The sequence below is a fragment of the Sander vitreus genome, chromosome 10 (genome assembly GCF_031162955.1).
Source record: "Sander vitreus isolate 19-12246 chromosome 10, sanVit1, whole genome shotgun sequence".
In the NCBI taxonomy this organism is placed as follows: domain Eukaryota; kingdom Metazoa; phylum Chordata; class Actinopteri; order Perciformes; family Percidae; genus Sander; species Sander vitreus.
The window spans coordinates 150,001-177,912 of record NC_135864.1 but is presented as its reverse complement, the minus strand read 5'-3'; the positions used below and the strand labels follow the sequence as shown (position 1 = coordinate 177,912).

Below are 27,912 nucleotides of genomic sequence, written 5' to 3'. Positions count from 1 at the left end.
GTGAATCTGAGCAAAGCAGAGCAGAGTTTCTCCTCCCAGAGCTCCCAGTCTGACAGAGGCAGCGGCTCCGGACCGTACTGGTTTACTTCGCGGGACAGAAACCTGCAGAGACCCGGACAGAGACCCGGACTAAGACCCGGACAGAGACCCGAAACCCGCGCGACTCCGAGGTGAGACTCTTGAATGTTTTGGTGTGAGATTGAAGCAGCTCGTGCCGCTGTGTGTCCTGACAGGATGATCCGGGTCCTCGGAGTCTCTCCTTTCTCTCTGGATTCGGGTTTTGAAGTTTCTTTGACGTTGGGCGACAGAATGACGCAGAGAGGAAGTTTTGGCGCAAACTGTCGCACAGACGCGTCTCTGATGTTGATTAATGTGTGCGTTATTATATCTGCTTCAATGGATCAGTTGTCACAGAATGGTTCAACTCTTCTGATAATCCATTCATCAGTCTGAGTCATTATTTATGATAATCTTCTGTTCTTCTCTCCTCTGAATCCTCCTTCCTTTCATCCTCCCTCCCTTCTCTCCCTTTCCTTCCTTTCCTCCTTTACACACTTCTTTCTTACCTCTTCTTTACTTCCGTCCATTTTTCCTTCCTTTATTCTTCCTTCTATCCTTCTCTCCCTCTTCTTTCTATCATTTCATCCTTCCTTCCCTTCTTTTCTATCCTTCCTTTACATTCTTCCCCTCTTACTTCCATTCTTTCATCCTTCCATTACTTTCCTTCTATCCTTCCCTCCTCTTCTTCCTTATGTACTTCCTTTCTGTACCTTCCCTCCTTACATACAACCTTAAAAACTTACATAAAGAGCAGAGCTGCAAATATGAAACGATGACACATCAACTATTAAATTCATCTCCAACTATTCTGATAATCTATTCATCAGTCTGAGTCATTATTTATGATAAAACAGCTCAACTTGTGTAATATTTTCTAGTTTCTTCTCTCCTCTGGGACAGGAAACTGAATCCTCCTTCCCCAGTTCTTCCTTTCTTCCTTTCCTCAGTTTTATTTTCAGTAAAGTGAATATTTTTTGCAGTGTTTGGACTCGTACGTTTCAGCCCTAAAACCAAAATCCCAGAGAGTGCATGGAGCCTCTTCCTCACACTGAAGAAAAGGTTATATTTCTATATTTTAATATCAGTATAAAGCAGTTTGGAACCTCTGGCGATGAGGAGGCGTTCAGGAGGGGCGTTCACACGCAGCACATCCTGTAAAGAGGAAACTCGGCTTCCTGTTTGAGCCCAGGCTTCACAATAAACCTCGATTTGCGCGTTTCCTTCCGTGTTTCCTCTCGGAGGGAAAGGAGCAGTCCACAGCAGCCATGATGAGGAGGGGACGCTGCATCCCATAGCCCTTCAATCTTCTCCTCAACTCCTCCACTTACCTCCCTTCCTCGGCTTAGTCCCTCCCCCCGAGGAGAGACGGGAGGGATGTGTTTTACAGAGAGGAGACGTCCTTTCCTCTGAAGCGTCACATGAATACGTCAGCTGTTTGGGCATCTTTGCAGCTCTAGACTTTATGGAAGTTATTAGGTAAGTATTATGGCTGCAGATATCGATTATTTTAGTAATCCAGTATTCTACCGATTAATCGGATAAGAAATACTTTTGTTTTATTGAAGAGCAATAATATACAATAGTTTGGTTGAATTGTCGGAAAAAGCTTAACATGTTATTGCCTACATTGCTTACAATATCGTCTCTCAAAAAACTAAACATATGAAGTGCCATATTACATTGTTTTTAAAGAAATGCAATAACAAGCTCACACTAAAGCCTACATTAAACATACATAACATGACCTGAAGTTGTACATCTTAACTTTCAGAACTACAAGTTTCAACCTGAGACTGATCTGTATATGGGCCTATATGTAAATATGAATTATACTCAACCTACAATGTCACACAGCTCTGTTACACTTCTGCTAGTAGATGGTTGATCAGCTGTTTCTCCGTGAAGAGAGAGAGAGAGAGAGAGAGTGGGGGTCTCTGACGGGGGGTGTCAACCAGTCGTCTCTTCAGATCAGACCGTGGTCACCACTACGTATGTCCTCGTCTCTGTCTTTGCTAGTCGTTGTGTGTGGTGTAGTTCCATCGTCCATACCACTCTGTGACTGACTTTAGTCGGTCCTCTTCGTGGAATGGATGATTAAGTTGGACTCCATGTTTTCTGTTGAGATGCTGAAGCTTTGACGTCGTGCTATTATTGTGCTAAGCTAGTTCCATTTTGCAGTAGACCCACTGTCCTGTTTCCTCCAGCCTGTCTCTTCTCTTCTCACTATTTACGCTGCCGTCAGTCTTCATGGCATGTATCGCCAGCAGCGTCAGCCCGGTGTGCGACAGTAATAATCCTCCGTGCAGAAACACCGTGAACGTTGAGAACATTGATTTAACAAAGTCATTTTGCATCGAGGAGTTTTAGTAATCAAATTATTCAAGTTACTCGAGGAATCGTTTCAGCCCGAGTAAATATGTAAGGAGGGAAGGAAGGAAAGAAGAGGTAGAGAAGGATAGAAGGAAGAAGAAAGGATGGAAAATGGAAGGAAGTAAAGAAGAGGTAAGAAAGAAGTGTGTAAAGGAGTAAAGGAAGGAGGATTCAGAGGAGAGAAGAAACTAGAAGATATTCAGAAAAAAGACTTTGGTAGAAGTTAATAAGGTCATCTTTTGACATGAAATGTACTTTATTATAAGAAGCAAAAATAAAAGTTTGATTCTGAACTTTATTGTGGCTTCCTGACAGTAAAGTATAATATTCAGGTTTCCACATCAACACAAACAGAAACAGAGTTTATAAGTTGTGTGTGAGGAAGAATCTTCCACTCCAACGTATGGAAACAGGTGTGTGTTCAGGGCTTTAAACTGACACCCACCAAACCGCCAAATGTGATCCCAGTGAGCTCTGGTGGGTAAGATTGTAACGTTAGGAGCTGGTGTGTCTGGGGATGAATGGAGCGGAGCGGCCAGCTGCAGAAACCATGCAACAGGTCAGTGTGGCCACATGTCTCTCTCTTTACCGCAAAGACTTCTGTTACCTTTATCTGGCTCGTCTATATCGACTACGTCCCGGGGTTGCTTTGTGCCGCAAGAAATTCCACCGGATGCATGTCTGTTCTCCGATGTCTGTCCCCTTCCTCTGTCTCTGTGTTGGGGTTCTAACCTCCGGCTGATTTGTGAGGACTATGGTTAACTGGTCCTCAGATCTCTGCAGGGTAAATCCAGACAGCTAGCTAGACTATCTGTCCTCTGAGTTTTCTGTTACACGACTAAAACTACTTTTGAACGTCCACGTGTTCCACCAAAACAAGTTCCTTCCTGAGACTATTTAGCAGAGGCACCGTGGCTCCGTCTGGAGCTTAGCCCCGCCCACGATGATTGTGATTGGTTTAAAGAAATGTCAGTAAACCAGAGCAGGTTGTCCTCCCATCCAGGAATGCTGAGTGGACTAGACAGACCTTCCTCCGCAGCGCTGTGGATGAAGGTGTAGACATGGGAGACTATTACTGGCCAACACTGCTTGTGGAACTAATCCTACATTTCCCATGAACACTTTGTTGTGACGTGTCGTGCGACTGTCGGCTACGTGCATAGCGTGCGGTATCGATCGCCAGAGGAGCTGATATTAAAGTCAAGAGTTAGGAAGAAAAGTAACGTGGCCAGGGGAGAATCTTTATTTAAGAATGTAATCTAAAGCCCTGTGTGTAACCATATAATAACCATATAGATATAAAAAAACTGACTTTATTTTGTGGTGACGAGTTACGAAGATGCTGAGTGGAGTAGAAGTGAAAGTTTCCATAAATATAAATAACAAAGTAAAGTACAATAACAGAGTATTTGTAGGGCTGCACGATATGAGGAACATATCTAATTGTGATTATTATGGCTGATATATTCTGTAGATAGGATTTGTCTCTGCAGCATCCCAATATTTCATTCACAACAGTTTGACACATATTTTGCCTTTAACAAATATTGTGCTCCCCTGCGATTTGGACATTGCTCTATATATACACAGTATATATATATATATATATATATATATATATATATATATATATATATATATATATATATATATATATATATATATATATACACACACACACACACACGCTGGTCATATAATCAGAATATCATGAAAAAGTTGATTTATTTCTTTAATTCCATTCAAAAAGTGAAATGTGTATATTATATTCATTCATCACACACAGACTGATATATTTCAAGTGTTTATTTAGTTTACTTTTGATGATTACAACTAATGAAAAGCCCAAATTCAGTATCTCCGAAAATTTGAATATTACTTAAGACCAAAACAAAAAAGGATTTTTAGAAATGTTGGCCAACATAAAAAGTATGAGCATGAAAAGTATGAGCATGTACAGCACTCAGTACTTAGTTGGGGCTCATTTTGCCTGAATGACTGCAGCAACGTGGCGTGGCATGGAGTCCATCAGTCTGTGGCACTGCTCAGGTGTTAGGAGAGCCCAGGTTGCTCTGATAGTGGCCTTCAGCTCTTCTACATTGTTGGGTCTGGAGCATCACATCATCCTCTTCACATTACCCCATAGATTATCTATGGGGTTAAGGTCAGACCAGTTTGCTGCCCTGACCTTAACCCCATAGATTTTCTATGGGGTTAAAGGTCAGGCGAGTTTGCTGGCCAATTAAGAACAGGGATACCATGGTCCTTAAACCAGGTACTGGTAGCTTTGGCACTGTGTGCAGGTGCCAAGTCCTGTTGGAAAATGAACTCTGCATCTCCATAAAGTTTGTCAGCAGCAGGAAGCATGAAGTGCTCAAAAACTTTCTGGTAGACGGCTGCGTTGACCCTGGACCTCAGAAAACACAGTGGACCAACACCAGTAGATGTCATTGGCACCCCAAACCATCACTGACTGTGGAAACCTTATACTGGACTTCAAGCAACGTGGATTCTGTGCCTGTCCTCTCTTCCTCCAGACTCTGGGACCTGGACTTCCAACGGAAATGCTAAATGTACTTTCATCAGAGGACATAACTTTGGACCACTCAGCAGCAGTCCAGTCCTGTTTGTCTTTAGCCCAGGCGAGACACTTCTGACGCGGTGTCTTGTTCAGGAGTGGCTTGACACAAGGAATGCGACAGCTGCAACCCATGTCTTGCTTACGTCTGTGCGTGGTGGTTCTTGAAGCTCTGACTCCAGCTGCAGTCCACTCTTTGTGAATCTCCCCCACATTTTTGAATGGGTTTTGTTTCACAATCCTCTCCAGGGGGCAGTTATCCCTATTGCTTGTCCACTTTTTTCTACCACATCTTTTCCTTCCCTTGGCCTCTCTATTAATGTGCTTGGACACAGAGCTCTGTGAACAGACAGCCTCTTTAGCAATGACCTTTTGTGTCTCGCCCTCCTTGTCCAAGGTGTCAATGGTCGTCTTTTGGACAGCTGTCCAGTCAGCAGTCTTCCCCATGATTGTGTAGCCTACAGAACTAGACTAAGGGACCATTTAAAGGCCTTTGCAGGTGTTTTGAGTTAATCAGCTGATTAGAGTGGCACCAGGTGTCTTCAATATTGAACCTTGTCACAATATTATATATATATGTCTATATGTCTTATATAAGATATAATCCATGTTGCAGCCCTAATACTTAGTTACATTACACCACTGCACACGGGACTAAGATCACAGACGAGCTCTGCACATTATCACAGATAAACACGACTTCAGACATCTGATTAACTTCTCAGCTGTTCACCTGAGCAGGTGTGTTCCTCTTCCTCTCTCAGCTTCAGGCTGCGTTCAGACGGTCCGGCTAAAACGCAGGTCTTTCTATTCATGTTGAAGAAGGGTAGTGTGTTTAGGCTGCAGGGGGGGGAGGGGCATGCAAAGAAACACAGTGTCCTGCAGAGAAAAGTTGAGACTGACTTTGTAGAAACTCCCCCTGTGTCCCGCTGCAGTGGCCAATCATGTAACAGAGATCAGACTTGTCCTCGTGCCTACATCCAGTTCAGTTTTACTAGGGCTGGGCGATATGGAGGACATCAAATATCACCATATTTTTGGCCAAATAACCTCGATATCGATATTGTGGCGATATTGTAGTGTTGACTATTGGTGATGTTAGATCAATAATCCTCAGTAATGTTGATATAATGACTAAGTGGGGTAAAGGCAAATAATAGAACAGATAGAAGAGTCTGGGAAGTTCAGTAATGCAGCCTTTAAAACCAGGAAAAGACACTTATATCATATCACAATATTACAATATCCTAAATCTAAGATGATATCTAGTCTCCTATCACGATATCGATATAATATCAATATATTGCCCAGCTCTATGTTTTACACATATTCATCCTCTGCATCTAACCTGTCCTCACTCATCGGGGACATAGTGTCAGTACAGACATGAAAATCACTCACACAAAATAGGTGACCTACGTGAATCGTGTAGATTCGATGAGAAAATGTTTAGGGGGGTTAAGTACTCGGGCCTGGTGCCCGATTTCTGGCGAATGACTATTTTAGAAAAATATCAAAAAGTCCACATGGGATTTGTTTTTGATGCGCTGGATTTAACCAATCATCGAACTTCCACCTACCAATGAAACTAGTTCTAGCCAATCGGATGCAAAGTAGGGCGGGTCTTTGCCGAAATGTGAGAGTGCTGTGCCGGTGTGGTCTGGAGGTATGGAGGCAAAGTTGATCAAACTTGGAGCATGTAGATCCAGCTTTAGTTGAGAAAGGAGTTAAAACAAATGGCGCTGGGCATGAATAGAGGACAAGAGGAGACGGGGGGAGACGGGAAGCCGGCCGGTGCCTCAGACTGAGGGAGCCGGGGGCTTCTGCAGCTCATGTTGAAGGAAGACGCTGTACGACAGCAGCGGTAAGACTGCTAGTCACAAAGCTCCGGTCCGTGCCCTCTGTAGTACCAGAACGTTACCGCCAACGACCGCTCCTTCACTGACCGACCGTGATACTAACCATACGTGTGCACGTTCACAGAGGAACGTGATTGGTCATTAACGATGGCCGCTGTGTGAAAGCTATCTGAAGCCCAAACTGCCCTGACAGAGCTGTCTGTTTGGAATCAGCATGGCAGGTATTTAAACATCACGGCCTTGTCCCAGAGGTTAGACTTCTAGATATATGAAAAGATAAACAATGCAGCGTTTTTAATAGAGATGCACCGATGACAACTTTCTAGGCCGATTCCGAGTCCATTTTTTCTAACCTCTTCACAGCACACACACATATTAATGTCTATCTTTCCTTTAATAGAACATGTGTTGAACAGATGATGGATCACTATAAAACAGACCTATATCAATGACTCCTGGTGGGACATTAACACATCTAAAGAGCAACGTTAGAACCATTTCCTTCTTTCATCAGATATCAACTAAAGAAATGTGATTCTGGTTTTTGGGGTCGTCCCTCCACGTCCTACTTCCTCCTTGCAGGTGTTGCATATTGCAGACGTGTTATCTTCTTCACACACGCTGAAGAATGTCCAAACAGCTGACATGTTGCAGGTTGATTCACGAGGTTCCTACATGTGGGAGAATAGAGCGACACACGGCGGAGACGTTGAGAGAAAGGAAGAAGAGAGCGTGCTGTGGCGTCCTTGAGAACTGTAACACGTATAACTTCTGTTGTCAGTTAATTGGAGCGTTGACCAGTATGACATCACCATATGTCAGACTGACCTGCAGCACGTGAACACCGGCCGGTCTATCGCTGCATCTCTAGTTTTTAATAAATGTAAATAAAGCAGCTAATATCAACATGGACAAAATCATGAATGAACTAATTCACTGTTTTGATGAAGACCTGGTCAAAGTAACAACATCTAGAAAGGTTACTTTTCTCAATGATTGATTGTAGGATTAGGATTTTATTGCAATATGTAAATCCTCATTGACTCTTAATGTAACATATGGTTGGAAGAAGTCAAAACTGATCCAAAACGTTAGTTTTTAAAGATGATGAGTTTTATTATTGTGTAATGTCAGAAGGACGTTAACGGTCTGATTCACTGTAATGAACACAAACTGAAATATTACACTGTTGGCTGGCAACAGATCGATGCTTTAAAATATGGAATATTTAAGATGTTCTTCTGGGGGAGCATGCCCGCGGACCCCCTAGAGGGGTAATATCCTTCTCACCTTTTTCACCCCTGACCCGTTTTCATGCCTGCAGTAGCTTCATTACCCAGCATGCACGTCTTTCTGGTGTGAGGAAACCCACACGAACAACAAGCCTTTTACCCATGATGCCTCATTCTCCCACCTCACACCAGCGGGGACACTTTGGTGCATTTATTTCTGGACTCTTTCTAAATGACGGCGTTTCTACACAAATGTGCATAAAGATGAGTAAACGCACCTAGTGTTACCCAGAGTTCCCTCAGTGTCTCAGCGTGTCTCTGTGTGTGTGTCTGTGTCTCTGTGTGTGTGTGTCTGTGTCTCTGTGTGTGTGTGTCTGTGTCTCTGTGTGTGTGTGTGTGTGTGTGTCTGTGTGTGTGTGTGTGTGTGTGTGTGTGTGTGTGTGTGTGTCTCAGTGTGTCTGTGTGTGTGTGTGTGTGTGTGTCTGTGTCTCTGTGTGTGTGTGTGTCTCTGTGTGTGTGTGTGTCTCTGTGTGTCTCAGCGTGTCTCTGTGTGTGTGTCTGTGTCTCAGCGTGTGTCTCAGCGTGTGTCTCAGTGCGTGTCTCAGTGCGTGTCTCAGTGTGTGTGTCTGTGTCTCATTGTGTGTCTCAGTGTGTCTCAGTGTGTCTCAGTGCGTCTCAGCGTGTCTCAGTGTGTGTCTCAGTGCGCTCAGAGTTCCCTCAGTGTCTCAGCGTGTCTCTGTGTGTGTGTGTGTGTCTCTGTGTGTGTGTGTGTGTGTGTCTGTGTGTGTGTGTCTGTGTGTGTGTGTGTGTGTGTGTGTGTGTCTGTGTGTGTGTGTGTCTCAGTGTGTGTGTCTCAGTGTGTCTGTGTGTGTGTGTGTGTGTCTGTGTCTCTGTGTGTGTGTGTCTCTGTGTGTCTCAGCGTGTCTCTGTGTGTGTGTCTGTGTCTCAGTGTGTGTCTCAGCGTGTGTGTGTGTCTGTGTCTCAGTGTGTCTCAGTGCGTCTCAGCGTGTCTCAGTGTGTGTCTCAGTGCGTCTCAGCGTGTCTCAGTGCGTGTCTCTGCGTCTCAGCTTGTCTCAGTGCGTCTCAGCATGTCTCAGTGTGTGTCTCAGTGCGTCTCAGCTTGTCTCAGTGTGTGTCTCTGTGTCTCAGTGTGTCTCAGTGTGTCTCAGTGTGTGTCTCTGTGTCTCAGCGTGTGTCTCAGTGCGTGTCTCTGTGTGTGTGTCTCTGTGTGTGTGTCTGTGTGTCTCTGTGTTGGTTCCTGTCACAGTTTCTAGAACAATCCTCTCTCTGTTAGTCACAATAGAGACTCTCTGTTATTATTCAGCCTCGCTCTCCCACCCTCTCTCCCTTTCTCCCTCTCTCCCTCTCTTTTATTTGTCCTTCCTTTACTCTCTCTCTCTCTCTAGTTGTTCACTAACTTTGCTGCTTACTCTTCATTCAAGTGGACAAACTTATATGACTTAACTAGTTCTATATTTGTACATGAAGAAGATGAGGAGGAGAGGAAAGGGAGTGTTTGGTGTTCTGGGAGGAAAGGAAAACAAGGAGTGTTTCTTCTTCATCTTCTTCTTCATCAACATCTGTTAATGTTCAAGTTTCTACCATTCAGATCCTCAGCAGACACACACTCACTTCCTGCTGACGTGTGTGTATCCTGTGTGTCTGTGCGTGTGTGTGTGTGTGTGTGTGTGTGTGTGTGTGTGTGTGTCTGTTTGTGTGTGTGTGTGTATGTGTCTTTGTGTGTGTTTGACGTTTGTGTTAATATCTCTGACAGAAGCCTCATATTTCAGTGTTTTTGAGACTCATGTTGATATCTCAGAAGTGTCATCCTCAGTGAGACCGATGCGTCTGTTTTCTGCAGGTTTTAAAGGTCCCATGGCATGAAGATTTTACTCCATGAGGTTTTTTAACATTAATATGAGTCCCCCCAGCCTGCCGATGGCCCCCCAGTGGCTAGAAATGGTGATAGGTGTAAACCGAGCCCTGGGTATCCTGCTCTGTCTTTGAGAAAATGAAAGCTCAGATGGGCCGATCTGGAATCTTCCCTTTATGACGTCATAAGGGGAAAGGTTACCTCCCCTTTCTCTGCTTTGACCACCTAGAGAATTTGGCCCCCCCATGAGAAAGAGAGAGACATCATGGCTTTCAAACAAGCAGTATTAGGGGACCACTAAGGCCTATATAAAAGTTTTCTGCAGGTTTTTAAGGTGGAAGCGACTCCGTTTTCTGCAGGTTTTTAAGGTGGAAGCGTCTCCGTTTTCTGCAGGTTTTTAAGGTGGAAGCGTCTCCGTTTTCTGCAGGTTTTTAAGGTGGAAGCGTCTCCGTTTTCTGCAGGTTTTTAAGGTGGAAGCGTCTCCGTTTTCTGCAGGTTTTTAAGGTGGAAGCGTCTCCGTTTTCTGCAGGTTTATAAGGTGGAAGCGTCTCCGTTTTCTGCAGGTTTATAAGGTGGAAGCGACTCCGTTTTCTGCAGGTTTATAAGGTGGAAGCGTCTCCGTTTTCTGCAGGTTTATAAGGTGGAAGCGTCTCCGTTTTCTGCAGGTTTTTAAGGTGGAAGCGTCTCCGTTTTCTGCAGGTTTATAAGGTGGAAGCGTCTGTTTCCTGGTTGTTTATCTGCAGCTTGGCCAGCTTCCTCCTCTTGTTCCTCTCAGATCAGTGTTTCTCTGCAGACTCCTCCCTCCTTCACTCTAACACTTTGATTGGTTTTGTGTTTTAGTGCTTTGAAAACCCAAATGTGTCACATTGGAGAGAAGTCCAGTCACTGTGAGTGTGTGTGTGTGTGTGTGTGTGTGTGTGTGTGTGTGTGTGTGTGTGTTTCTGTGTGTGTGTGTGTGTGTGTGTGTGTGTGTGTGTGTGTGTGTGTGTGTGTGTGTGTGTGTGTGTGTGTGTGTGTGTGTGTGTGTGTGTGTGTGTGTGTGTGTGTGTGTGTGTGTGTGTGTTTCTCTTTCTGTGTGTGTGTGTGTGTGTGTGTTTCTGTGTGTGTGTGTGTTTCTTAGTTCTAGTTCCAGTAGAAGTCTTAAACAACTTTCAACAGTCTCTCAGCATCTTCTCTGACTTTGTAACAGACATTAAAAGGGTTTGAGGTAGATGAGTGGGTCTGTAAATATAGATTCATTATAAATAAATAAATCCTGACACAGAGAACAGAAGCAGCTCAAGTCAGGAGGAGGAAACAGGAAACTGCTGTGACTCACTTCCTGCTGACCTGTGTGTGTGTGTGTGTCTGTGTCTATCTGTGTGTGTGTGTGTGTGTGTGTCTGTGTTTTAGTCACTTTTTAACCCATTCTACACTTCTTTGAAGTCTAACTATTATAGGCCTAGATTTATTTTTTGGGGCATTTCTGCCTTTTTTGGGGCATTCCTATAGGACAGGAAAGCTGAGGGGGGGGAGACATGTAGGAAAACTGTCACAGGTCGGATTCGAACCCTGGACCTTCTGGTCGAGGAACGTCTGTACACGTGCGCCCGCTCTACCAACTGAGCTAACCAGCCACATAGGCCGAGATTTTTTTTGAAACTACGGGTAGGGGGAAAAAATGGATACAGCCTCGACATCCCGTTTCCTTCATAAATCCTTAAATGTTTACATTTCTCCACCTAAACTTGGAATTTTGGACAAAACGGGAAGTGACGCCTTATTAAACACATCAGAGGGAAACAACACATTCCAAAATCTTTCAGGAAATCCAGAGACACACACACACAGACTCACACAGACACACACACACACACACACACACACACACACACACACACACACACACACACACACACACACACACACACACACACACACACACACACACACACACACACACACACACACACACACACACACACACACACACACACACACACACACACACACACACACACACACACACACACACACACACACACACACACACACACACACACACACACACACACACACACACACACACACACACACACACACACACACACACACACACACACAGACACACACACACACAGACAGACACACACACACAGACACACAGAGACTCACAACACACACACACACACACACACACAAACACACACAGACACACACACACACACACAGACACACACAGACACGCGCACAGACACACACAGACACACACACAGACGCACACACACACAGACGCACACACAGACACACACACACACACACACACACAGACTCGCACGTTTTTCCTTTTGAAAGACCTCCACCCTTCCGTTCGAGCCACTCCTTGTATCCTGTGTGTCAATGTATGTGTAATGTGTGTCAAATGTGTGTTTGTGTGTGTGTGTGTGTGTGTGTTTGTGTGTGTGTGTGTGTGTGTTTCCTGTGAAGGAGGACATTCAGTCCGATGACCTCGCTATCATCAGCGTCCTCTGATTGCCGTGGCTACGTCTCAGGTCCTTAAACTGCATCCTCGTTTACTTGCTTCCCTTCCCTCGTGTCTTAGTCCGTCCTAGGGAGGAAGCATGGGGGGGGGAGTGTGTGTGTGTGTGTGTGTGTGTGTGTGTGTGTGTGTGTGTTTCTGAGTCTGCTGACTCCAAAGGTCAGAGTTCATGATGCTGCAGAAGCTGAGAAACAATCCTGCTTCTGTGTACGCCTGATGACATCATGTTTCTGTGTCAGTCTGATGACATCATGTTTCTGTGTCAGTCTGCTGACATTAGAGCTGGGCAATATATCGATATTATATCGATATCGTGATATGAGACTAGATATCGTCTTAGATTTAGGATATGGTAATATCGTAATATGGCATAAGTGTCTTTTCTTTTTTGTAAAGGCTGCATTACAGTAAAGTGATGTCATTGTCTGAACTTACCCAGACTCTTCTATCTGTTCTATTATTTGCCTTTACCCACTTAGTCATTATATCAACATTACTGAGGATTATTGATCTAACATCTCATTGTGTAAATATTTTGTGAAAGCACCAATAGTCAACACTACAATTTCGTTGCGGTATCGATATCAAGGTATTTGGTCAAAAATATCCTGATATTTTATTTTATCCATATCGCCCAGCCCTAGCTGACATCATGTTTCTGTGTTAGTATGACATCATGTTTCTGTGTCAGTATGACATCATGTTTCTGTGTCAGTCTGCTGACATGTTTCTGTGTCAGTATGACATCATGTTTCTGTGTCAGTATGACATGTTTCTGTGTCAGTATGACATCATGTTTTTGTGTCAGTATGACATCATGTTTCTGTGTCAGTATGACATCATGTTTCTGTGTCAGTATGACATGTTTCTGTGTCAGTCTGCTGACATCATGTTTCTGTGTCAGTATGACATCATGTTTCTGTGTCAGTCTGCTGACATCATGTTTCTGTGTTAGTATGACATCATGTTTCTGTGTCAGTCTGCTGACATCATGTTTTTGTGTCAGTATGACATCATGTGTTTGTGTCAGTATGACATCATGTTTCTGTGTCAGTCTGCTGACATCATGTTTTTGTGTCAGTATGACATCATGTTTGTGTCAGTCTGCTGACATCATGTTTCTGTGTCAGTATGACATCATGTTTCTGTGTCAGTCTGCTGACATCATGTTTCTGTGTCAGTATGACATCATGTTTTTGTGTCAGTATGACATCATGTTTCTGTGTCAGTGTGCTGACATCATGTTTCTGTGTCAGTCTGCTGACATCATGTTTCTGTGTCAGTCTGCTGACATCATGTTTTTGTGTCAGTCTGACATCATGTTTTTGTGTCAGTATGACATCATGTTTCTGTGTCAGTCTGCTGACATCATGTTTTTGTGTCAGTCTGTGTGTGTGTGACTGTGTATGTGTTTGTGTCTAACTGTTTGTGTCTAACTGTTGTCTGTGTGTCTGTGTCTCCAGATGGACGTCTGTCCTCCGTCCCCTCTGTAGGTCAGTGATGGCCGCCGTGTTTCCTGAACGTGGTGGAGACAGTATCAGATCCAGACTCCATGTTGGTCGTCATGGCAACGCTGGACGCCAGCACGCCGGTTGAGACACTTCTGGCAGCGATCCATCTGGAGAGGTCAGAGCTTCGACACATTTCTCTCTTTTTCAGATGTTATGGTCCCTTTCTTTAAAGCTTTAAGTCAAGTTGCGCACAAGAAAAAAGTCATGTCATGTTCCTTTAAGCGTGATTTACCGTATGCTTCTGTGTTAAATCTACGCTGTGGCTACATGGACATACCGGCCTCGACGCCGTAGCCCGGAACTACACGTGGCTCGGCCGTGGCTCGTAGCGTTGCATTTCCCCCCCCAAACTCATGTCCTGGTTCTCCTTCTCCATAACAACATGAAATCAAGGACAGGGTTAACTTATCCTGCTGCAGATTTCACACGGAGGTCAGAAAGACCAGGAGACACACACACACACACACACACACACACACACACGCACACACACGCGCACACACACGCACACACACGCACACACACGCGCAGACACACACACACACACACGCACACACACGCGCAGACACACACACACACACACAGACACACACAGACATACACACAGACATACACACACACACACACACACACACACACACACACACACACACACACACACACACACACACACACAGACAGACACACAGAGTTACTGATTACTGATTACAAATATCTCGGACTGTGTCTTGATGAGAAACTCTCATTTAAAGGAGACTCCCGGTCTATTCCCCCCCGTAGCTCTGTTGGGTGTAAACGTGGAGAGCTGTCAGTAGAGAAGAACTAAACCAATCAGTGCTGCCTACACCGTGTTATCCTCCTGCTAGCGTTAGCACCCTACAGGCTGAAACAGGGCAGGTTTTAAACCTGTTTTTAGCCTCTAAACATGCTCTAAATGTCATTACCTTTAAGACTCATATTGACTGCCTCGCCTCCAAGCTCCGACAGAAGGTGGGCTTTCTATACAGAAACCGGTCTAGCTTTCCTTTGCTTAGTAGGAAGAGAGTTGTAGAGGCAGTATTAGACTATGGTGATGTAATCTATAGGCATGCAGCTACATCTCCATTGAAACAGACTCTGTTTATCATTCTGCCCTTAGATTTATCATCGGTGATAGTTATAATACACACCACTGTGTTCTGTGTTCTCTATAGAAAGGTTGGCTGGTCCTCTCTTTCCTTGAGGCACCACTGGCCCTTTGTTTTAAAGCCATTAGTGGTAAGCTTCCTCTCTAGATCTCCTCCCTGTTACATTGGAATCTTGGTTTCTATCAAACCAGATCCAACAATCGGCTCACTCTCAGGGTCCCTTGCGCGACCAGATCTTGGTAAAACGGCCTTTTTCTTCGATGCCCCTAGCACATGGGACGCTCTGCAACAAACTCTGAGGTTAGAGGTACTCCCATCTGCTACTGGTTTTAAACATTTGGTGTTTAATCTCCGCTCTTTAAATTGCAACTGTTTTTAGTTTTGTTCATATTTATTTGTCATTGCTGTTGTTGTTTTTTGTGTATGACTCTTGATGTAAACTGGTCATTGAAAATGAGGGAAACCTCAATGCCCTTTGAGTATAAATAAAGGTTAAATAAATAAAACACACCGACCCACCAGTATAAACTGTATTTGTGTAGCTATGGAGGAAGCTCTGCGTGGAGCTTTAGGGGCTCCGTATGTTACTGACATCGTCAGAGCAAATCTAAACTTAGTTTCCGTTGTTCCTCTGCAGGTTCCAGGACACGTTCCGCCGAGCCGGCCTCCTGGTGGCTCGAGACTTCACACACCTGGACAACGACGCGCTGGTCAGCCTGGGAATCACCGCCACGGGACACCGCAAGAGGATCCTCCGATTAGTCGGCCACATTCAGAGGACGGAGAGCCAAAGAGCCAATCAGAAAGCTGATCTCCCGCGGGACCGCTGCCAGTCTGTGTCGCTCCGGCAGCCGGCAGGTAACGGCGGCATCGTTCATCGTTGTTGCTCATTTCAAAGCTTTGAATGCCTTTTTGGAGGATTTTAAATGCGTCTTTCAACGTTTTCGTGGTTTATTTCCAACAGGTCACTTTGAGGCGTTGAGGAACAGTTCGGCTCCGAACCTCGCCGCCATGCTGACCGACTCTGAACGCAGCCGCCCGCCGCTGAAGCCCGTTCCCAAACCCAGAACCGTCTTCAATCGCCGCAGAACAGCGCCCGTCCACTTCTGTCCAACGCCAGACCCACCGCCCCCCAGGTCTGCTGGAACACTAAATAATAATAATAATAATAATAATAATAATACATAACTCCCTACCTCCCTAATTACCTCCCTACCTCCCTAATTACCTCCCTACCTCCCTCCATACCTCCCTACCTCCCTCCCTCCCTACGTCCCTCCCTACTCCCTCCCTACCCTCCCTCCCTCCCTACGTCCCTCCCTACCTCCCTAATTACCTCCCTACCTCCCTCCATACCTCCCTACCTCCCTCCCTCCCTCCCTCCCTACCTCCCTACCTCCCTCCCTCCCTCCCTCCCTCCCTAATTACCTCCCTACCTCCCTCCCTACCTCCCTCCCTCCCTAATTCCCTCCCTACCTCCCTCCCTCCCTCCCTCCCTCCCTCCCTCCCTCCCTCCCTCCCTCCCTCCCTCCCTCCCTCCCTACCTCCCTCCCTCCCTCCCTCCCTACCTCCCTCCCTCCCTCCCTCCCTAATTACCTCCCTACCTCCCTACCTCCCTCCCTAATTACCTCCCTACCTCCCTCCCTAATTCCCTCCCTACCTCCCTCCCTACCTCCCTACCTCCCTAATTACCTCCCTACCTCCCTACCTCCCTACGTCCCTCCCTACCTCCCTACCTCCCTCCCTACCTCCCTCCCTACCTCCCCTCACCTCCCTCCCCTACCTCCCTCCCTCCCTCCCTCCCTCCCTCCCTCCCTCCCTCCCTACCTCCCTCCCTAATTCCCTCCCTCCCTCCCTCCCTCCCTCCCTCCCTCCCTCCCTCCCTACGTCCCTCCCTACCTCCCTACCTCCCTCCCTACGTCCCTACGTCCCTCCCTAATTCCCTCCCTGATTCCCTCCCTAATTCCCTCCCTACCTAAACCCATTATCAGGGTAACATGACGATGATATAACCAAAAGATGTATTATGGGATTCATTCAAAACTTTAGTGTGTTTGAAAAAGTAATGAATAAAAACATTTAAATGTGACTGAAAGGGATTATTATTATTATTATTATTAGAGTAAAATTATTATTATTATTTGTAGAGTAACATGTTGAATTGTTCCAGCACTGCTCCCAGGCGGCTTTCCCAGGATTCCATCTGTTTCACCGTGTTAGAGGGTCTGACTGCAGAGAGCACGCCGCCCCCGCCTGCCGACAGGTTGACCTCTGACCCCGGCGCCATGGCGACCACGCCCGTCCGGAGGCTGAGCCAGGCCGAGCGGCGGCGGCCGAGTCGCAGCCTGTCCCTGTCGGACGCCGGAGTGCTGTTACCGCCCGTCCCCCCGAGGCTGTACCGCGGGACCCCCCCCGCCACGTTCCAGGGTTCCCCGCCGCCCTCGTCCTCTTCCTCTTCTTCTTCGCCTGTGACTTCCTGTCCTGGTAGCCTTGACAACAGCCGTCTCTCTGGCTCCTCGCCGTCCGGTTCCCCCGGAGGTGTCGGCATGGAGATGGTTTCTAACGAGATCTACTGGGGGACGTTACCCGGCGCCAGCGGGGGGAGGTGCCAGAGCAGCCAATCGCCAGCTCCGCCCACTCCGCCCAGACTACCGGGGGACAGGAACCGGGAGAGGAACAGGTAGCTCACTCTGGGTCCAGACACGGACGTTTTCACAAGATACGTTCCACAGGGCTTTAAATGTACTGTTTTGATCAGCAGCCAATCAGATTCTCCCCTGGCCACATGTTTGTTTCAGCTCCTCTGGCTTGTAGGGTTGGCTATCGTTTGGATTTTTACAATTGCGATGCTGGACCGGTACTTTTAGAACGATTCTGATTCCTAAACTGATTCTTGAAAAACTGAAAAATGACCTCAGAGATGTGATATGTTTACTAGCGATCACGGTCAGTGATTGGTTAATAGGCCTTTACGTCTGTTTCGGTGAGTCCAGAGGGAAGATATGGCATTTTAAAAGTAGCCTACATTTACGGTAGCTAGCTAACGGTAGGGGGATCTTTTTAGGTCCGTTTTGGAGCGACAGAGGGAAAATATTTCAGTCGACACATTAAGAGGAACTTCTAACGTTCTAATCTGGTCCGATTCCTACCGGTTGGGTAGGAACCGGTTCCATAGTGGAACTGGGTTTTGGTACCCAACCCTACTGGCTTGTTTGGCTCCACTCATCTTCTCCGTCTCAGCGTAGCTCGATATCGATACCGCACGCTATGCACGTAGCTGACGGTTGTACGACAAGTCACAACAAAGTGTTCATGGGAAATGTAGGATTAGTTCTACAAGCAGTGTTGGCCAGATAAAGATGACGTTTCCAAGCCAAACACACACCAAACCGCCCAGATTTCTTGGCAGAAAACAGACCAATCTGGAAACACAGGGCCCTATCTCTCACCCGGCACAGCGCAAAGCCCGACCCAAGTGTCTTTGCTAGTTTAAGACCGACGCAGTTGTCAGTTTCCCGTCCAGCGCCCACGTCGTTTAAATAACAAATGCACCTGCTGTGGCCCATGGGCGTGCTGGTGTTACAGGGAGGTGTGTCCAGGTGCATTCTGGGCGTGCTGGTCTTACAGGGTGGTGTGTTCAGGTGCATTCTGGGCGTGCTGGTCTTACAGGGAGGTGTGTTCAGGTGTATTCTGGGCGTGCTGGTCTTACAGGGTGGTGTGTTCAGGTGCATTCTGGGCGTGCTGGTCTTACAGGGAGGTGTGTTCAGGTGCATTCTGGGCGTGCTGGTCTTACAGGGTGGTGTGTTCAGGTGCATTCTGGGCGTGCTGGTCTTACAGGGTGGTGTGTTCAGGTGTATTCTGGGCGTGCTGGTCTTACAGGGAGGTGTGTTCAGGTGCATTCTGGGCGTGCTGGTCTTACAGGGAGGTATGTTCAGGTGCATTCTGGGCGTGTTGGTCTTACAGGGAGGTGTGTTCAGGTGCATTCTGGGCGTGCTGGTCTTACAGGGTGGTGTGTTCAGGTGCATTCTGGGCGTGCTGGTCTTACAGGGAGGTGTGTTCAGGTGCATTCTGGGCGTGCTGGTCTTACAGGGAGGTGTGTTCAGGTGCATTCTGGGCGTGCTGGTCTTACAGGGAGGTGTGTTCAGGTGCATTCTGGGCGTGTTGGTCTTACAGGGAGGTGTGTTCAGGTGCATTCTGGGCGTGCTGGTCTTACAGGGAGGTGTGTTCAGGTGCATTCTGGGAGTATTACTATCTTGAGGCAGTGGGAAGTGATGGCACCATTGACCAACAAAAACCTGGTCTAAAGTCAATAACGCAGCATTTCATTGTTATTTTAACAGAGCATTAGTAAAATGCTCCTAGGCTCGTGCACAGCACGTGCACACTATGCTTGTTACACACACAGGGACGCACAGCAGCGCACACACACACACACACACACACACACACACAGGGACGCACAGCAGCACACACACACACACACACACACACACACACATGCAGAAGATTACAAATACAAATATTACGGTGAAAATCCTCCATCATAACAGCAATGCTACGCCCAAAACACACCTCTGATTAATGAAGACACTAAGTACAACCCTTTTGAACCATGCTCCCGGCGCACGGACCCTTTTTTCCGCCGTTAAACTATTAAATTTGGACTTGGATTTGGACACGCCCTAAACACACCTGCACCAGGCGCTTCACGCCGTGACCTCAGATCATTAAAATAGAGCCCTCCGTCTGTCTTCCCTGACAGCAAGAAACATGAAAGAACTATTGAAACTAATTCCTGAAGACGTCTCTCCATGTTTGTCTCGTAAAAGGTTAGATGGCCAAGGCCTCTCTGTTAGCAACCTTGGATTACAGCCATGCGTAGCCTTTAGCGCCATCTTCTGGCCGAACTACGCTGTAGCCCAGTTCCCTCCGAACCAGCTGATGGAAACCCAACTAATTCAGATTTCATTTTTGCGACATTTCAAAAGTTTGCTGAAAGATTTCCCCAACAGAAAACACGGCTGCTGACAGTTTTTTCGTTGTGTGTCTTGTGTGTGTCTGTGTGTGTGTCTGTGTGTGTGTCTTGTGTGTGTCTTGTGTGTGTGTGTGTGTGTGTGTGTGTGTGTTTTCAGTGGCAGCACTTTAAGTAACAACTCTTCAGGATCAGCCAGAGGTGAGTACAGACTACCTGTAAACATGATATATGTTCACGTTTTTTACAAATTTTTTTTGCAAAAGAACAACTATTTAAATCTGGCCCGTGTTTATTTAGTTTCCCCCTCTGGTCTTTATTGGTTTGGGCACATCATTTGAGAATTTACAGGATCTAATGACACACACACACACACAGACAGTATAAATACAGGAAACATTTTTGTACATGTTTTTGAACTGTTATCTTTTCTTGTGTTTTTTTATCTTTAACTCTGAACACTGTAAGTTAAAGTTGCTGTGATTAAATAGGCAGATAATGGTCACGCTGGCTGTGATTTGGGGTTACCTTAGCATCTATGCTACAGTATAGAGATGTTCCGATACCGATACCAGTATCGGTATCGGCTCCGATACTGCCTAAAACGCTGGTATCGGTATCGGGAAGTACTGGAGTTTATGCACCGATCTGATACCACGTAATAAAGAAAAAATACATTAAAGTAGTTTATTTATGTTCTTTTTCTGTTATAACTGACTGTCAAACTGGAGAATAACAGAACGTTCTGTGGCATTCATGTTTCACAAAGAGTTTAACCTGAGCCAGACCGACAACAGATAGAAATAATATCACATCCATACAGGGATAGTAGTATACAGTTGTTAAAACTTAATAAAATATATGACACACTGGTATCAGATCAGTACTCGGTATCGGCCAATACGCAAGTTCAGGTATCGGAATCGGTATCGGGAAGCAAAAAATGGTATCGGACCATCTCTACTACAGTACCCAGTTAAGTCTTCTGTGTAACAGCTTCCACAGATGACCCCGAGGAGGAAATCAGCCCGTACTGTGAAACCGTTTTCCAAACCAGAAGAAATCCACACGAGGTGAGACAAAACGTTTCTTCCCTGTTAGAGGGTAACTAAAAGTTCTGTTTTTGCCGCTGACAGACTCAGATTATTATTCTAAGTGTCTGACAACATTATGGAAAGGATCCCTACAGAGATAGACCTTTTAGTTAAAGAGTAAGATCCTTTTAGTTTAACATGAAACAGCCCCCAAATCACCATCACCAAACTACACCAGACTCCATGTAAATAATCAGCACTTTTATCATCGTAAAACACACTTCATTCATAGTGGACAGAAACTAAATAAAACTATCAAAAGCCGTCTTGGTTCATCTTTCCACTGTTCCAACAATCACCACTCTGGTTTGGTTGAAATAAACCCTTAATTCACCCATTTACATGTGGAGATATGCTGGCTCTATACACGCTAAAAGTCCTGATTATTTACATGGAGTCTGGTGGAGATATGCTGGCTCTATACACGCTAAAAGTCCTGATTATTTACATGGAGTCTGGTGGAGATATGCTGGCTCTATACACGCTAAAAGTCCTGATTATTTACATGGAGTCTGGTGGAAATATGCTGGCTCTATACACGCTAAAAGTCCTGATTATTTACATGGAGTCTGGTGGGTTGAAAACATTGAAAACCTGTTAGTAACCCTAACTACTACTAACCTATCTACTGCATCCTAAACTTGTAATATGTCCAGTCTGTGATTATCGATCATATATTATCCTGCAGAGTGAAAGGAGCAGACTGGAGGAGAAGGAGATGAGGAGGGGGGAAGACAAACATGCAGAGGATCATGGGTGAGACACCAGCAACTCTGTGACGTTTCTGTGTTAGCCTTGTTTGAGCACATATTGAGTAATTTATATATTATATATATAAGTCTTGAACTTTATAACAGCAACAGAAAAGAAAGTTTAAGAGACAGTCAAACAATTCATTCATAAAAAATAAATGTGTAAAATGGATAAACAAAGAGGACTAAGAGAAAGAAAAAACATAAATGCGTTTGTTTTGTGGGTCGAGACACCAAAAAGTCACTTTCATCACAGTATAACGTTAAGTATCTCATCACAGTATAACGTTAAGTATCTCATCACAGTATAACGTCATCACAGTATAACGTTAAGTATCTCATCACAGTATAACGTTAAGTATCTCATCACAGTATAACGTTAAGTATCTCATGTATTTTATCTGCATTTTATAAGACAAATATATAACGTTGTATCATCTGCATATTGTCGGTACTCTGGAGTGCCCCAGGGCTCTGTACTTGGCCCACTTGTATTTTGTAGTTAATTGATTATTCTTTGTAGCTGAAGAGTTTACAGTGTATAAAGCAGATTCATTTAAAGCAGTGTTTCTCAAACGGGGGTACGTGTCCCCCTAGTGGTACTCTGGAGGACTGCAGGGGGTCCGTGACATCTTTTGCAAAATGTTTTTCAGTTAAAAGGCTGTAGTTACTTCTCGCTTTTTTCAAAGTTTTTGTCGCTGTTTTAGAAGTTTGTCACCGTTTTTTGAAGGTTTTGTCACTGTTGTCGCCCTAGTGTTGCCTTCCTTCTTTCTACTGTTTTTTTCTACGTTTTTATTACTATTTTCAACCTATTCTTGCCTTCCTTCTTTCTACTGTTTTTTCTACGTTTTTATTACTATTTTCAACCTATTCTTGCCTTTCTTCCTTTCTACTGTTTTTTTCTACGTTTTTATTACTATTTTCAACCTATTCTTGCCTTCCTTCTTTCTTTTTTTCTACGTTTTTATTACTATTTTCGACCTATTCTTGCCTTTCTTCCTTTCTTCTTTCTACTGTTTTTTCTACGTTTTTATTACTATTTTCAACCTATTCTTGCCTTTCTTCCTTTCTTCTTTCTACTGTTTTTTTCTACGTTGTTATTACTATTTTCGACCTATTCTTGCCTTTCTTCTTCTTTCTACTGTTTTTTTCTACGTTTTTATTACTATTTTCAACCTATTCTTGCCTTTCTTCCTTTCTTTTTTTCTACGTTTTTATTACTATTTTCAACCTATTCTTGCCTTTCTTCCTTTCTTTTTTTCTACGTTTTTATTACTATTTTCGACCTATTCTTGCCTTTCTTCCTTTCTTTTTTTTCTACGTTTTTTATTACTATTTTCAACCTATTCTTGCCTTTCTTCCTTTCTTTTTTTTCTACGTTTTTATTACTATTTTCGACCTATTCTTGCCTTCCTTCTTTCTACTGGTTTTTCTACGTTTTTATTACTATTTTCGACCTATTCTTGCCTTTCTTCCTTTCTACTGTTTTTTTCTACGTTTTTATTACTATTTTCGACCTATTCTTGCCTTTCTTCCTTTCTTTTTTTCTACGTTTTTATTACTATTTTCAACCTATTCTTGCCTTACTTCCTTCCTTCTTTCTACCGTCTTTTTCCAAGGTTTTGTCATTGTCGCCTTTTTTCATCATCATTTAAATGTTTTCCAGGTCCAAGGCTGCTGTTTAGTAAATGTATCGCTGACATCACTGTATTTATAGAGACTTTTTATTTCTACCAAAACTGGTTGGCGCTGGTTAGGGGGTACGTGGCTTAAACACACTGTTCACAGGGGGAACATTATTGAAAAAAGCTGGAGATCCAGTGCTCTAAAGTGTTTTAATCAGATAAATGTTTTCTAAAGTGTATGAATAAAGTTTAATTTGTCTTTCAGGTGTCAGAAGTTGTCGTGGACGAAGCGTTTGACTCAGGCTCTTCACCCCGGAGACTCTCAGGGTTACAGCACCGTCGGAGAACCTGCACCCCCCGTCCGTTACAGAGAACCCTCCCCCCCCCTCCGATACCTCTCCCTGCCCGCCCACACCTTCCCCTCGGAGGCCGATGAGGATCTGACCATCTCGCCGTACGCCAGCTACACCTCGCTGACCGAGAGAGCGCCGCCCATCATCAGCGGCTGGCTGGACAAGCTGTCTCCACAGGGGTGCGTTTGATTCATACAGCTGGTTAGAACCAGGCTTCTTAAAAGTCATAAAAGGTCATAGTGTAGGACAGTGTTTTTCAAATGGGGGTACGTGTACCCCTAGGGGTACTTTGGAGGACTGCAGGGGGTACATGAGTGCTTTTTGTCACTATTTATGACCTGTTCTTGCCTTCCTTCCTTCCTTTTTTATACCGTCTTCTTTTTTTCTCCAAGTTTGTCGAAGTTTTTGTCACTTTTTTAGAAGTTTGTCTTCCTTCTTTCTGTCACTTTTTACGATGTTTTTGTTGCTGTTTTCTACGTTTTTGTTACTCTTTTCCACCTATTCTTGCCTTATATCTTTGTGTGTGTGTTTGTGTGTGTTAGAGGTCAGAGGTCAGCGCTGGCTGCTGTGCTGCGTCTCCTCCTCTCGTCTCCTTCTTGTGTCTCCTCCCTTCTAAGGAGCAGCCTCGTCTCCCTCCTCTCTTCCTCCTCCTGCTGCTCTGCTCCTTCTTCTTCCTCCACTCGGTGTGTTTGTCTTTCCTTCACTTCCTTCCTTCTGTTTGAAATTCATGAAGAATCAGCTGAGATGCTCCATATACTGTCTCTCTGTTTCTCTTTGTGTCTCTGTGTCTCTTTGTGATGATGTCTCTGTGTCTCTGTGATGATGTCTCTGTGATGATGTCTCTGTGATGATGTCTGTGTCTCTGTGTCTCTGTGATGATGTCGCTGTGATGATGTCTGTGTCTCTGTGATGATGTCTCTGTGATGATGTCTGTGTCTCTGTGTCTCTGTGATGATGTCGCTGTGATGATGTCTGTGTCTCTGTGATGATGTTTCTGTGATGATGTCTGTGTCTCTGTGATGATGTTTCTGTGATGATGTCTGTGTCTCTGTGATGATGTCTGTGTCTCTGTGATGATGTCTCTGTGATGATGTCTGTATCTTTGTGTCTCTGTGATGATGTCTCTGTGATGATGTCTGTATCTTTGTGTCTCTGTGATGATGTCTCTGTGATGATGTCTGTATCTTTGTGTCTCTGTGATGATGTCTCTGTGATGATGTCTGTGTCTCTGTGATGATGTCTCTGTGTGTGTCTGTGTCTGTGATGATGTCTCTGTGATGATGTCTGTGTCTCTGTGATGATGTCTCTGTGATGTCTGTATCTTTGTGTCTCTGTGATGATGTCTCTGTGATGATGTCTGTGTCTCTGTGATGATGTCTCTGTGATGATGTCTGTGTCTCTGATGATGTCTCTGTGATGATGTCTGTGTCTTTGTGTCTCTGTGATGATGTCTGTGTCTCTGTGATGATGTCTCTGTGATGATGTCTTTGTGTCTCTGTGATGATGTCTCTGTGATGATGTCTGTGTCTTTGTGTCTCTGTGATGATGTCTCTGTGATGATGTCTGTGTCTCTGTGATGATGTCTCTGTGATGATGTCTGTGTCTTTGTGTCTCTGTGATGATGTCTTTGTCTTTGTGTCTCTGTGATGATGTCTTTGTCTTTGTGTCTCTGTGATGATGTCTGTGTCTCTGTGATGATGTCTGTGTCTCTGTGTCTCTGTGATGATGTCTCTGTGATGATGTCTGTGTCTCTGTGTCTCTGTGATGATGTCTTTGTCTTTGTGTCTCTGTGATGATGTCTTTGTCTTTGTGTCTCTGTGATGATGTCTTTGTCTCTGTGTCTCTGTGATGATGTCTTTGTGTCTCTGTGATGATGTCTTTGTCTTTGTGTCTCTGTGATGATGTCTGTGTCTCTGTGATGATGTCTGTGTCTCTGTGATGATGTCTGTGTCTCTGTGATGATGTCTCTGTGTCTCTGTGATGATGTCTGTGTCTCTGTGATGATGTCTGTGTCTCTGTGTCTCTGTGATGATGTCTGTGTCTCTGTGTCTGACATGTGTTGTTTTATGTTTCAGGAACTATGTTTTCCAGAAGCGCTACGTGAAGTTTGATGGCAAGAACCTGATGTACTTTGGCAGCGAGAAGGTACATAATATATTGATATATACTGTAGTCATAAGAGAAATCACTTTTTAACGATCCAGTCGAATGTAACAGACGTTATTTAGACTTGGTCATAAAGACTCTGTAACTCCATCTTTCCGGAGGCGTCTGTCAGGTTTTCTTTCTTCAGTTCTCAGACCTGAACACACAACGTCTCTTTAATGATCCGATCGGATGTAAAGACTGAGTCTGTGTTTCTGAGCGATGAGGGAGATTCAGGTCGTTTATATGTTTTTATGTTTCAGGACGTTTACCCTAAAGGAGTGATCCCATTGGCTGCCATCCAGATGTCCCGCCCCGCCAAAGACAACAAGTTTGAAATTGTGACGAGTCACAGGATCTTTGTTTTCAGGACGGATAGCGAAGGTAGAAGAAGAAAACGCCCAATCTGTTTTCAGTTGGGCTCATTTAGAAAGATATGACTGCTGAGGATTTAGTTTCTCTTGGTTTCTTATTGGTACTCAAATGTACACAATGCACCAATCACCACGGTAACTACTAGAGCTTCCTGTGTGTGTGTGTGTGTGTGTGTGTGTGTGTGTGTGTGTGTGTGTGGCTGTGTGTGTGTGTGTGTGGCTGTGTGTGTGTGTGTGGCTGTGTGTGTGTGTGTGGCTGTGTGTGTGGCTGTGTGTGTGTATCTCTTTGTATGTGTGTGTGTGTGTGTGTGTGTGTCTCTTTTTGCATGTGTATGTATATGTGTGTGTGTGTGTGTGTCTGTGTGTCTCTTTGTGCGTGTGTATGTATATGTGTGTGTGTGTGTGTGTGTGTGTGTGTGTGGCTGTGTGTGTGTGTCTCTTTGTGTCTGTGTGTGTGTGTGTGTGTGTGTGTGTGTCTCTTTGTGCATGTGTATGTATGTATATGTGTGTGTGTCTTTGTGTGTGTGTGTGTGTCTGTGTGTGTGTGTGTCTCTGTGTGTGTATGTCTGTGTGTGTGTGTCTCTGTGTGTGTGTGTGTGTGTGTGTGTGTGTGTCTCTGTGTGTGTGTGTGTGTGTGTGTGTCTCTGTGTGTGTGTCTGTGTGTGTGTCTGTGTGTGTGTGTGTGTGTGTGTAACTACTGGAGGAATAAGGTAGGGCTGGGCGATTGGGAGCAAATTAGAAATCACGATATTCTTGACCGAATACCTCGATATTTATATTGTGGCGATATTGTAGTGTTGACTATTGGTGCTTTCACAAAATATTTACACACTTAGATGTTAGATCAATAATCATCAGTAACGTTGATATAATGACTAAGTGGGAAAAGGCAAATAATAGAACAGATAGAAGATATATCACGATATTAGGATATCCTAAATCTAAGATGATATCTAGTCTCATATCACGATATCGACATAATATCAAGCCCTAGAATAAGGTCTTTGTGGTTCTGGTTGTCAGTGGTCCGGCGGCGCTGGGTCTGCACGCTGCAGGAACACGTCAGAGATCAGCTGGTGTTCGGGCGCCGCTGCTTCGGCGCGGGGTCTCCGTGCCAGAGACACGGCGCCCTCGAGCTGAAGGGAACCAAGTCCAAAGTCTACGCCGCCATCAACACGGAGCAGATCTGGATCTACAAGAGCCAGCAGGTCAGACTCAGCATTCATTCAAGTTTTTGTCACATTTTAGTCACATTTCTTTCAGCAGTGTCAGCCCTACACGACACCGCTGAAAGGTCAAAGGTTCAATTCCTTCACAGTCAACAACATTAAGGAACTGATTCTGTGGAAGTACATCGGTCACCTATCACTGCACCTTTTTGTGTGTGTGTCTGTGTGTGTATGTGTGTGTGTGTGTGCGTGTGTGGGTAGGTGTGTGTGTGTGTGTGTGTGTGTGTGTGTGTGTGTGTG

The 27,912-nt window shown here is 44.9% G+C and overlaps 1 protein-coding gene across 1 annotated transcript in view; it reads left to right on the top strand.

Annotated features, from left to right (window-relative positions):
• The window catches only part of arap3 (ArfGAP with RhoGAP domain, ankyrin repeat and PH domain 3), a 55,429-nt gene continuing 27,517 nt past the window's right edge, over window positions 1-27,912 (top strand). The window contains exons 1-12 of the mRNA XM_078259964.1: window positions 1-170; window positions 13,954-14,116; window positions 15,766-15,986; window positions 16,093-16,264; window positions 17,299-17,808; window positions 20,261-20,301; window positions 21,097-21,173; window positions 21,883-21,950; window positions 23,837-24,103; window positions 26,000-26,069; window positions 26,333-26,453; window positions 27,467-27,651. Coding sequence (XP_078116090.1) covers window positions 14,043-14,116; window positions 15,766-15,986; window positions 16,093-16,264; window positions 17,299-17,808; window positions 20,261-20,301; window positions 21,097-21,173; window positions 21,883-21,950; window positions 23,837-24,103; window positions 26,000-26,069; window positions 26,333-26,453; window positions 27,467-27,651 — 1,806 coding nt within the window. The 5' untranslated portion in view covers window positions 1-170; window positions 13,954-14,042. The remainder of the gene's footprint in view (window positions 171-13,953; window positions 14,117-15,765; window positions 15,987-16,092; window positions 16,265-17,298; window positions 17,809-20,260; window positions 20,302-21,096; window positions 21,174-21,882; window positions 21,951-23,836; window positions 24,104-25,999; window positions 26,070-26,332; window positions 26,454-27,466; window positions 27,652-27,912) is intronic.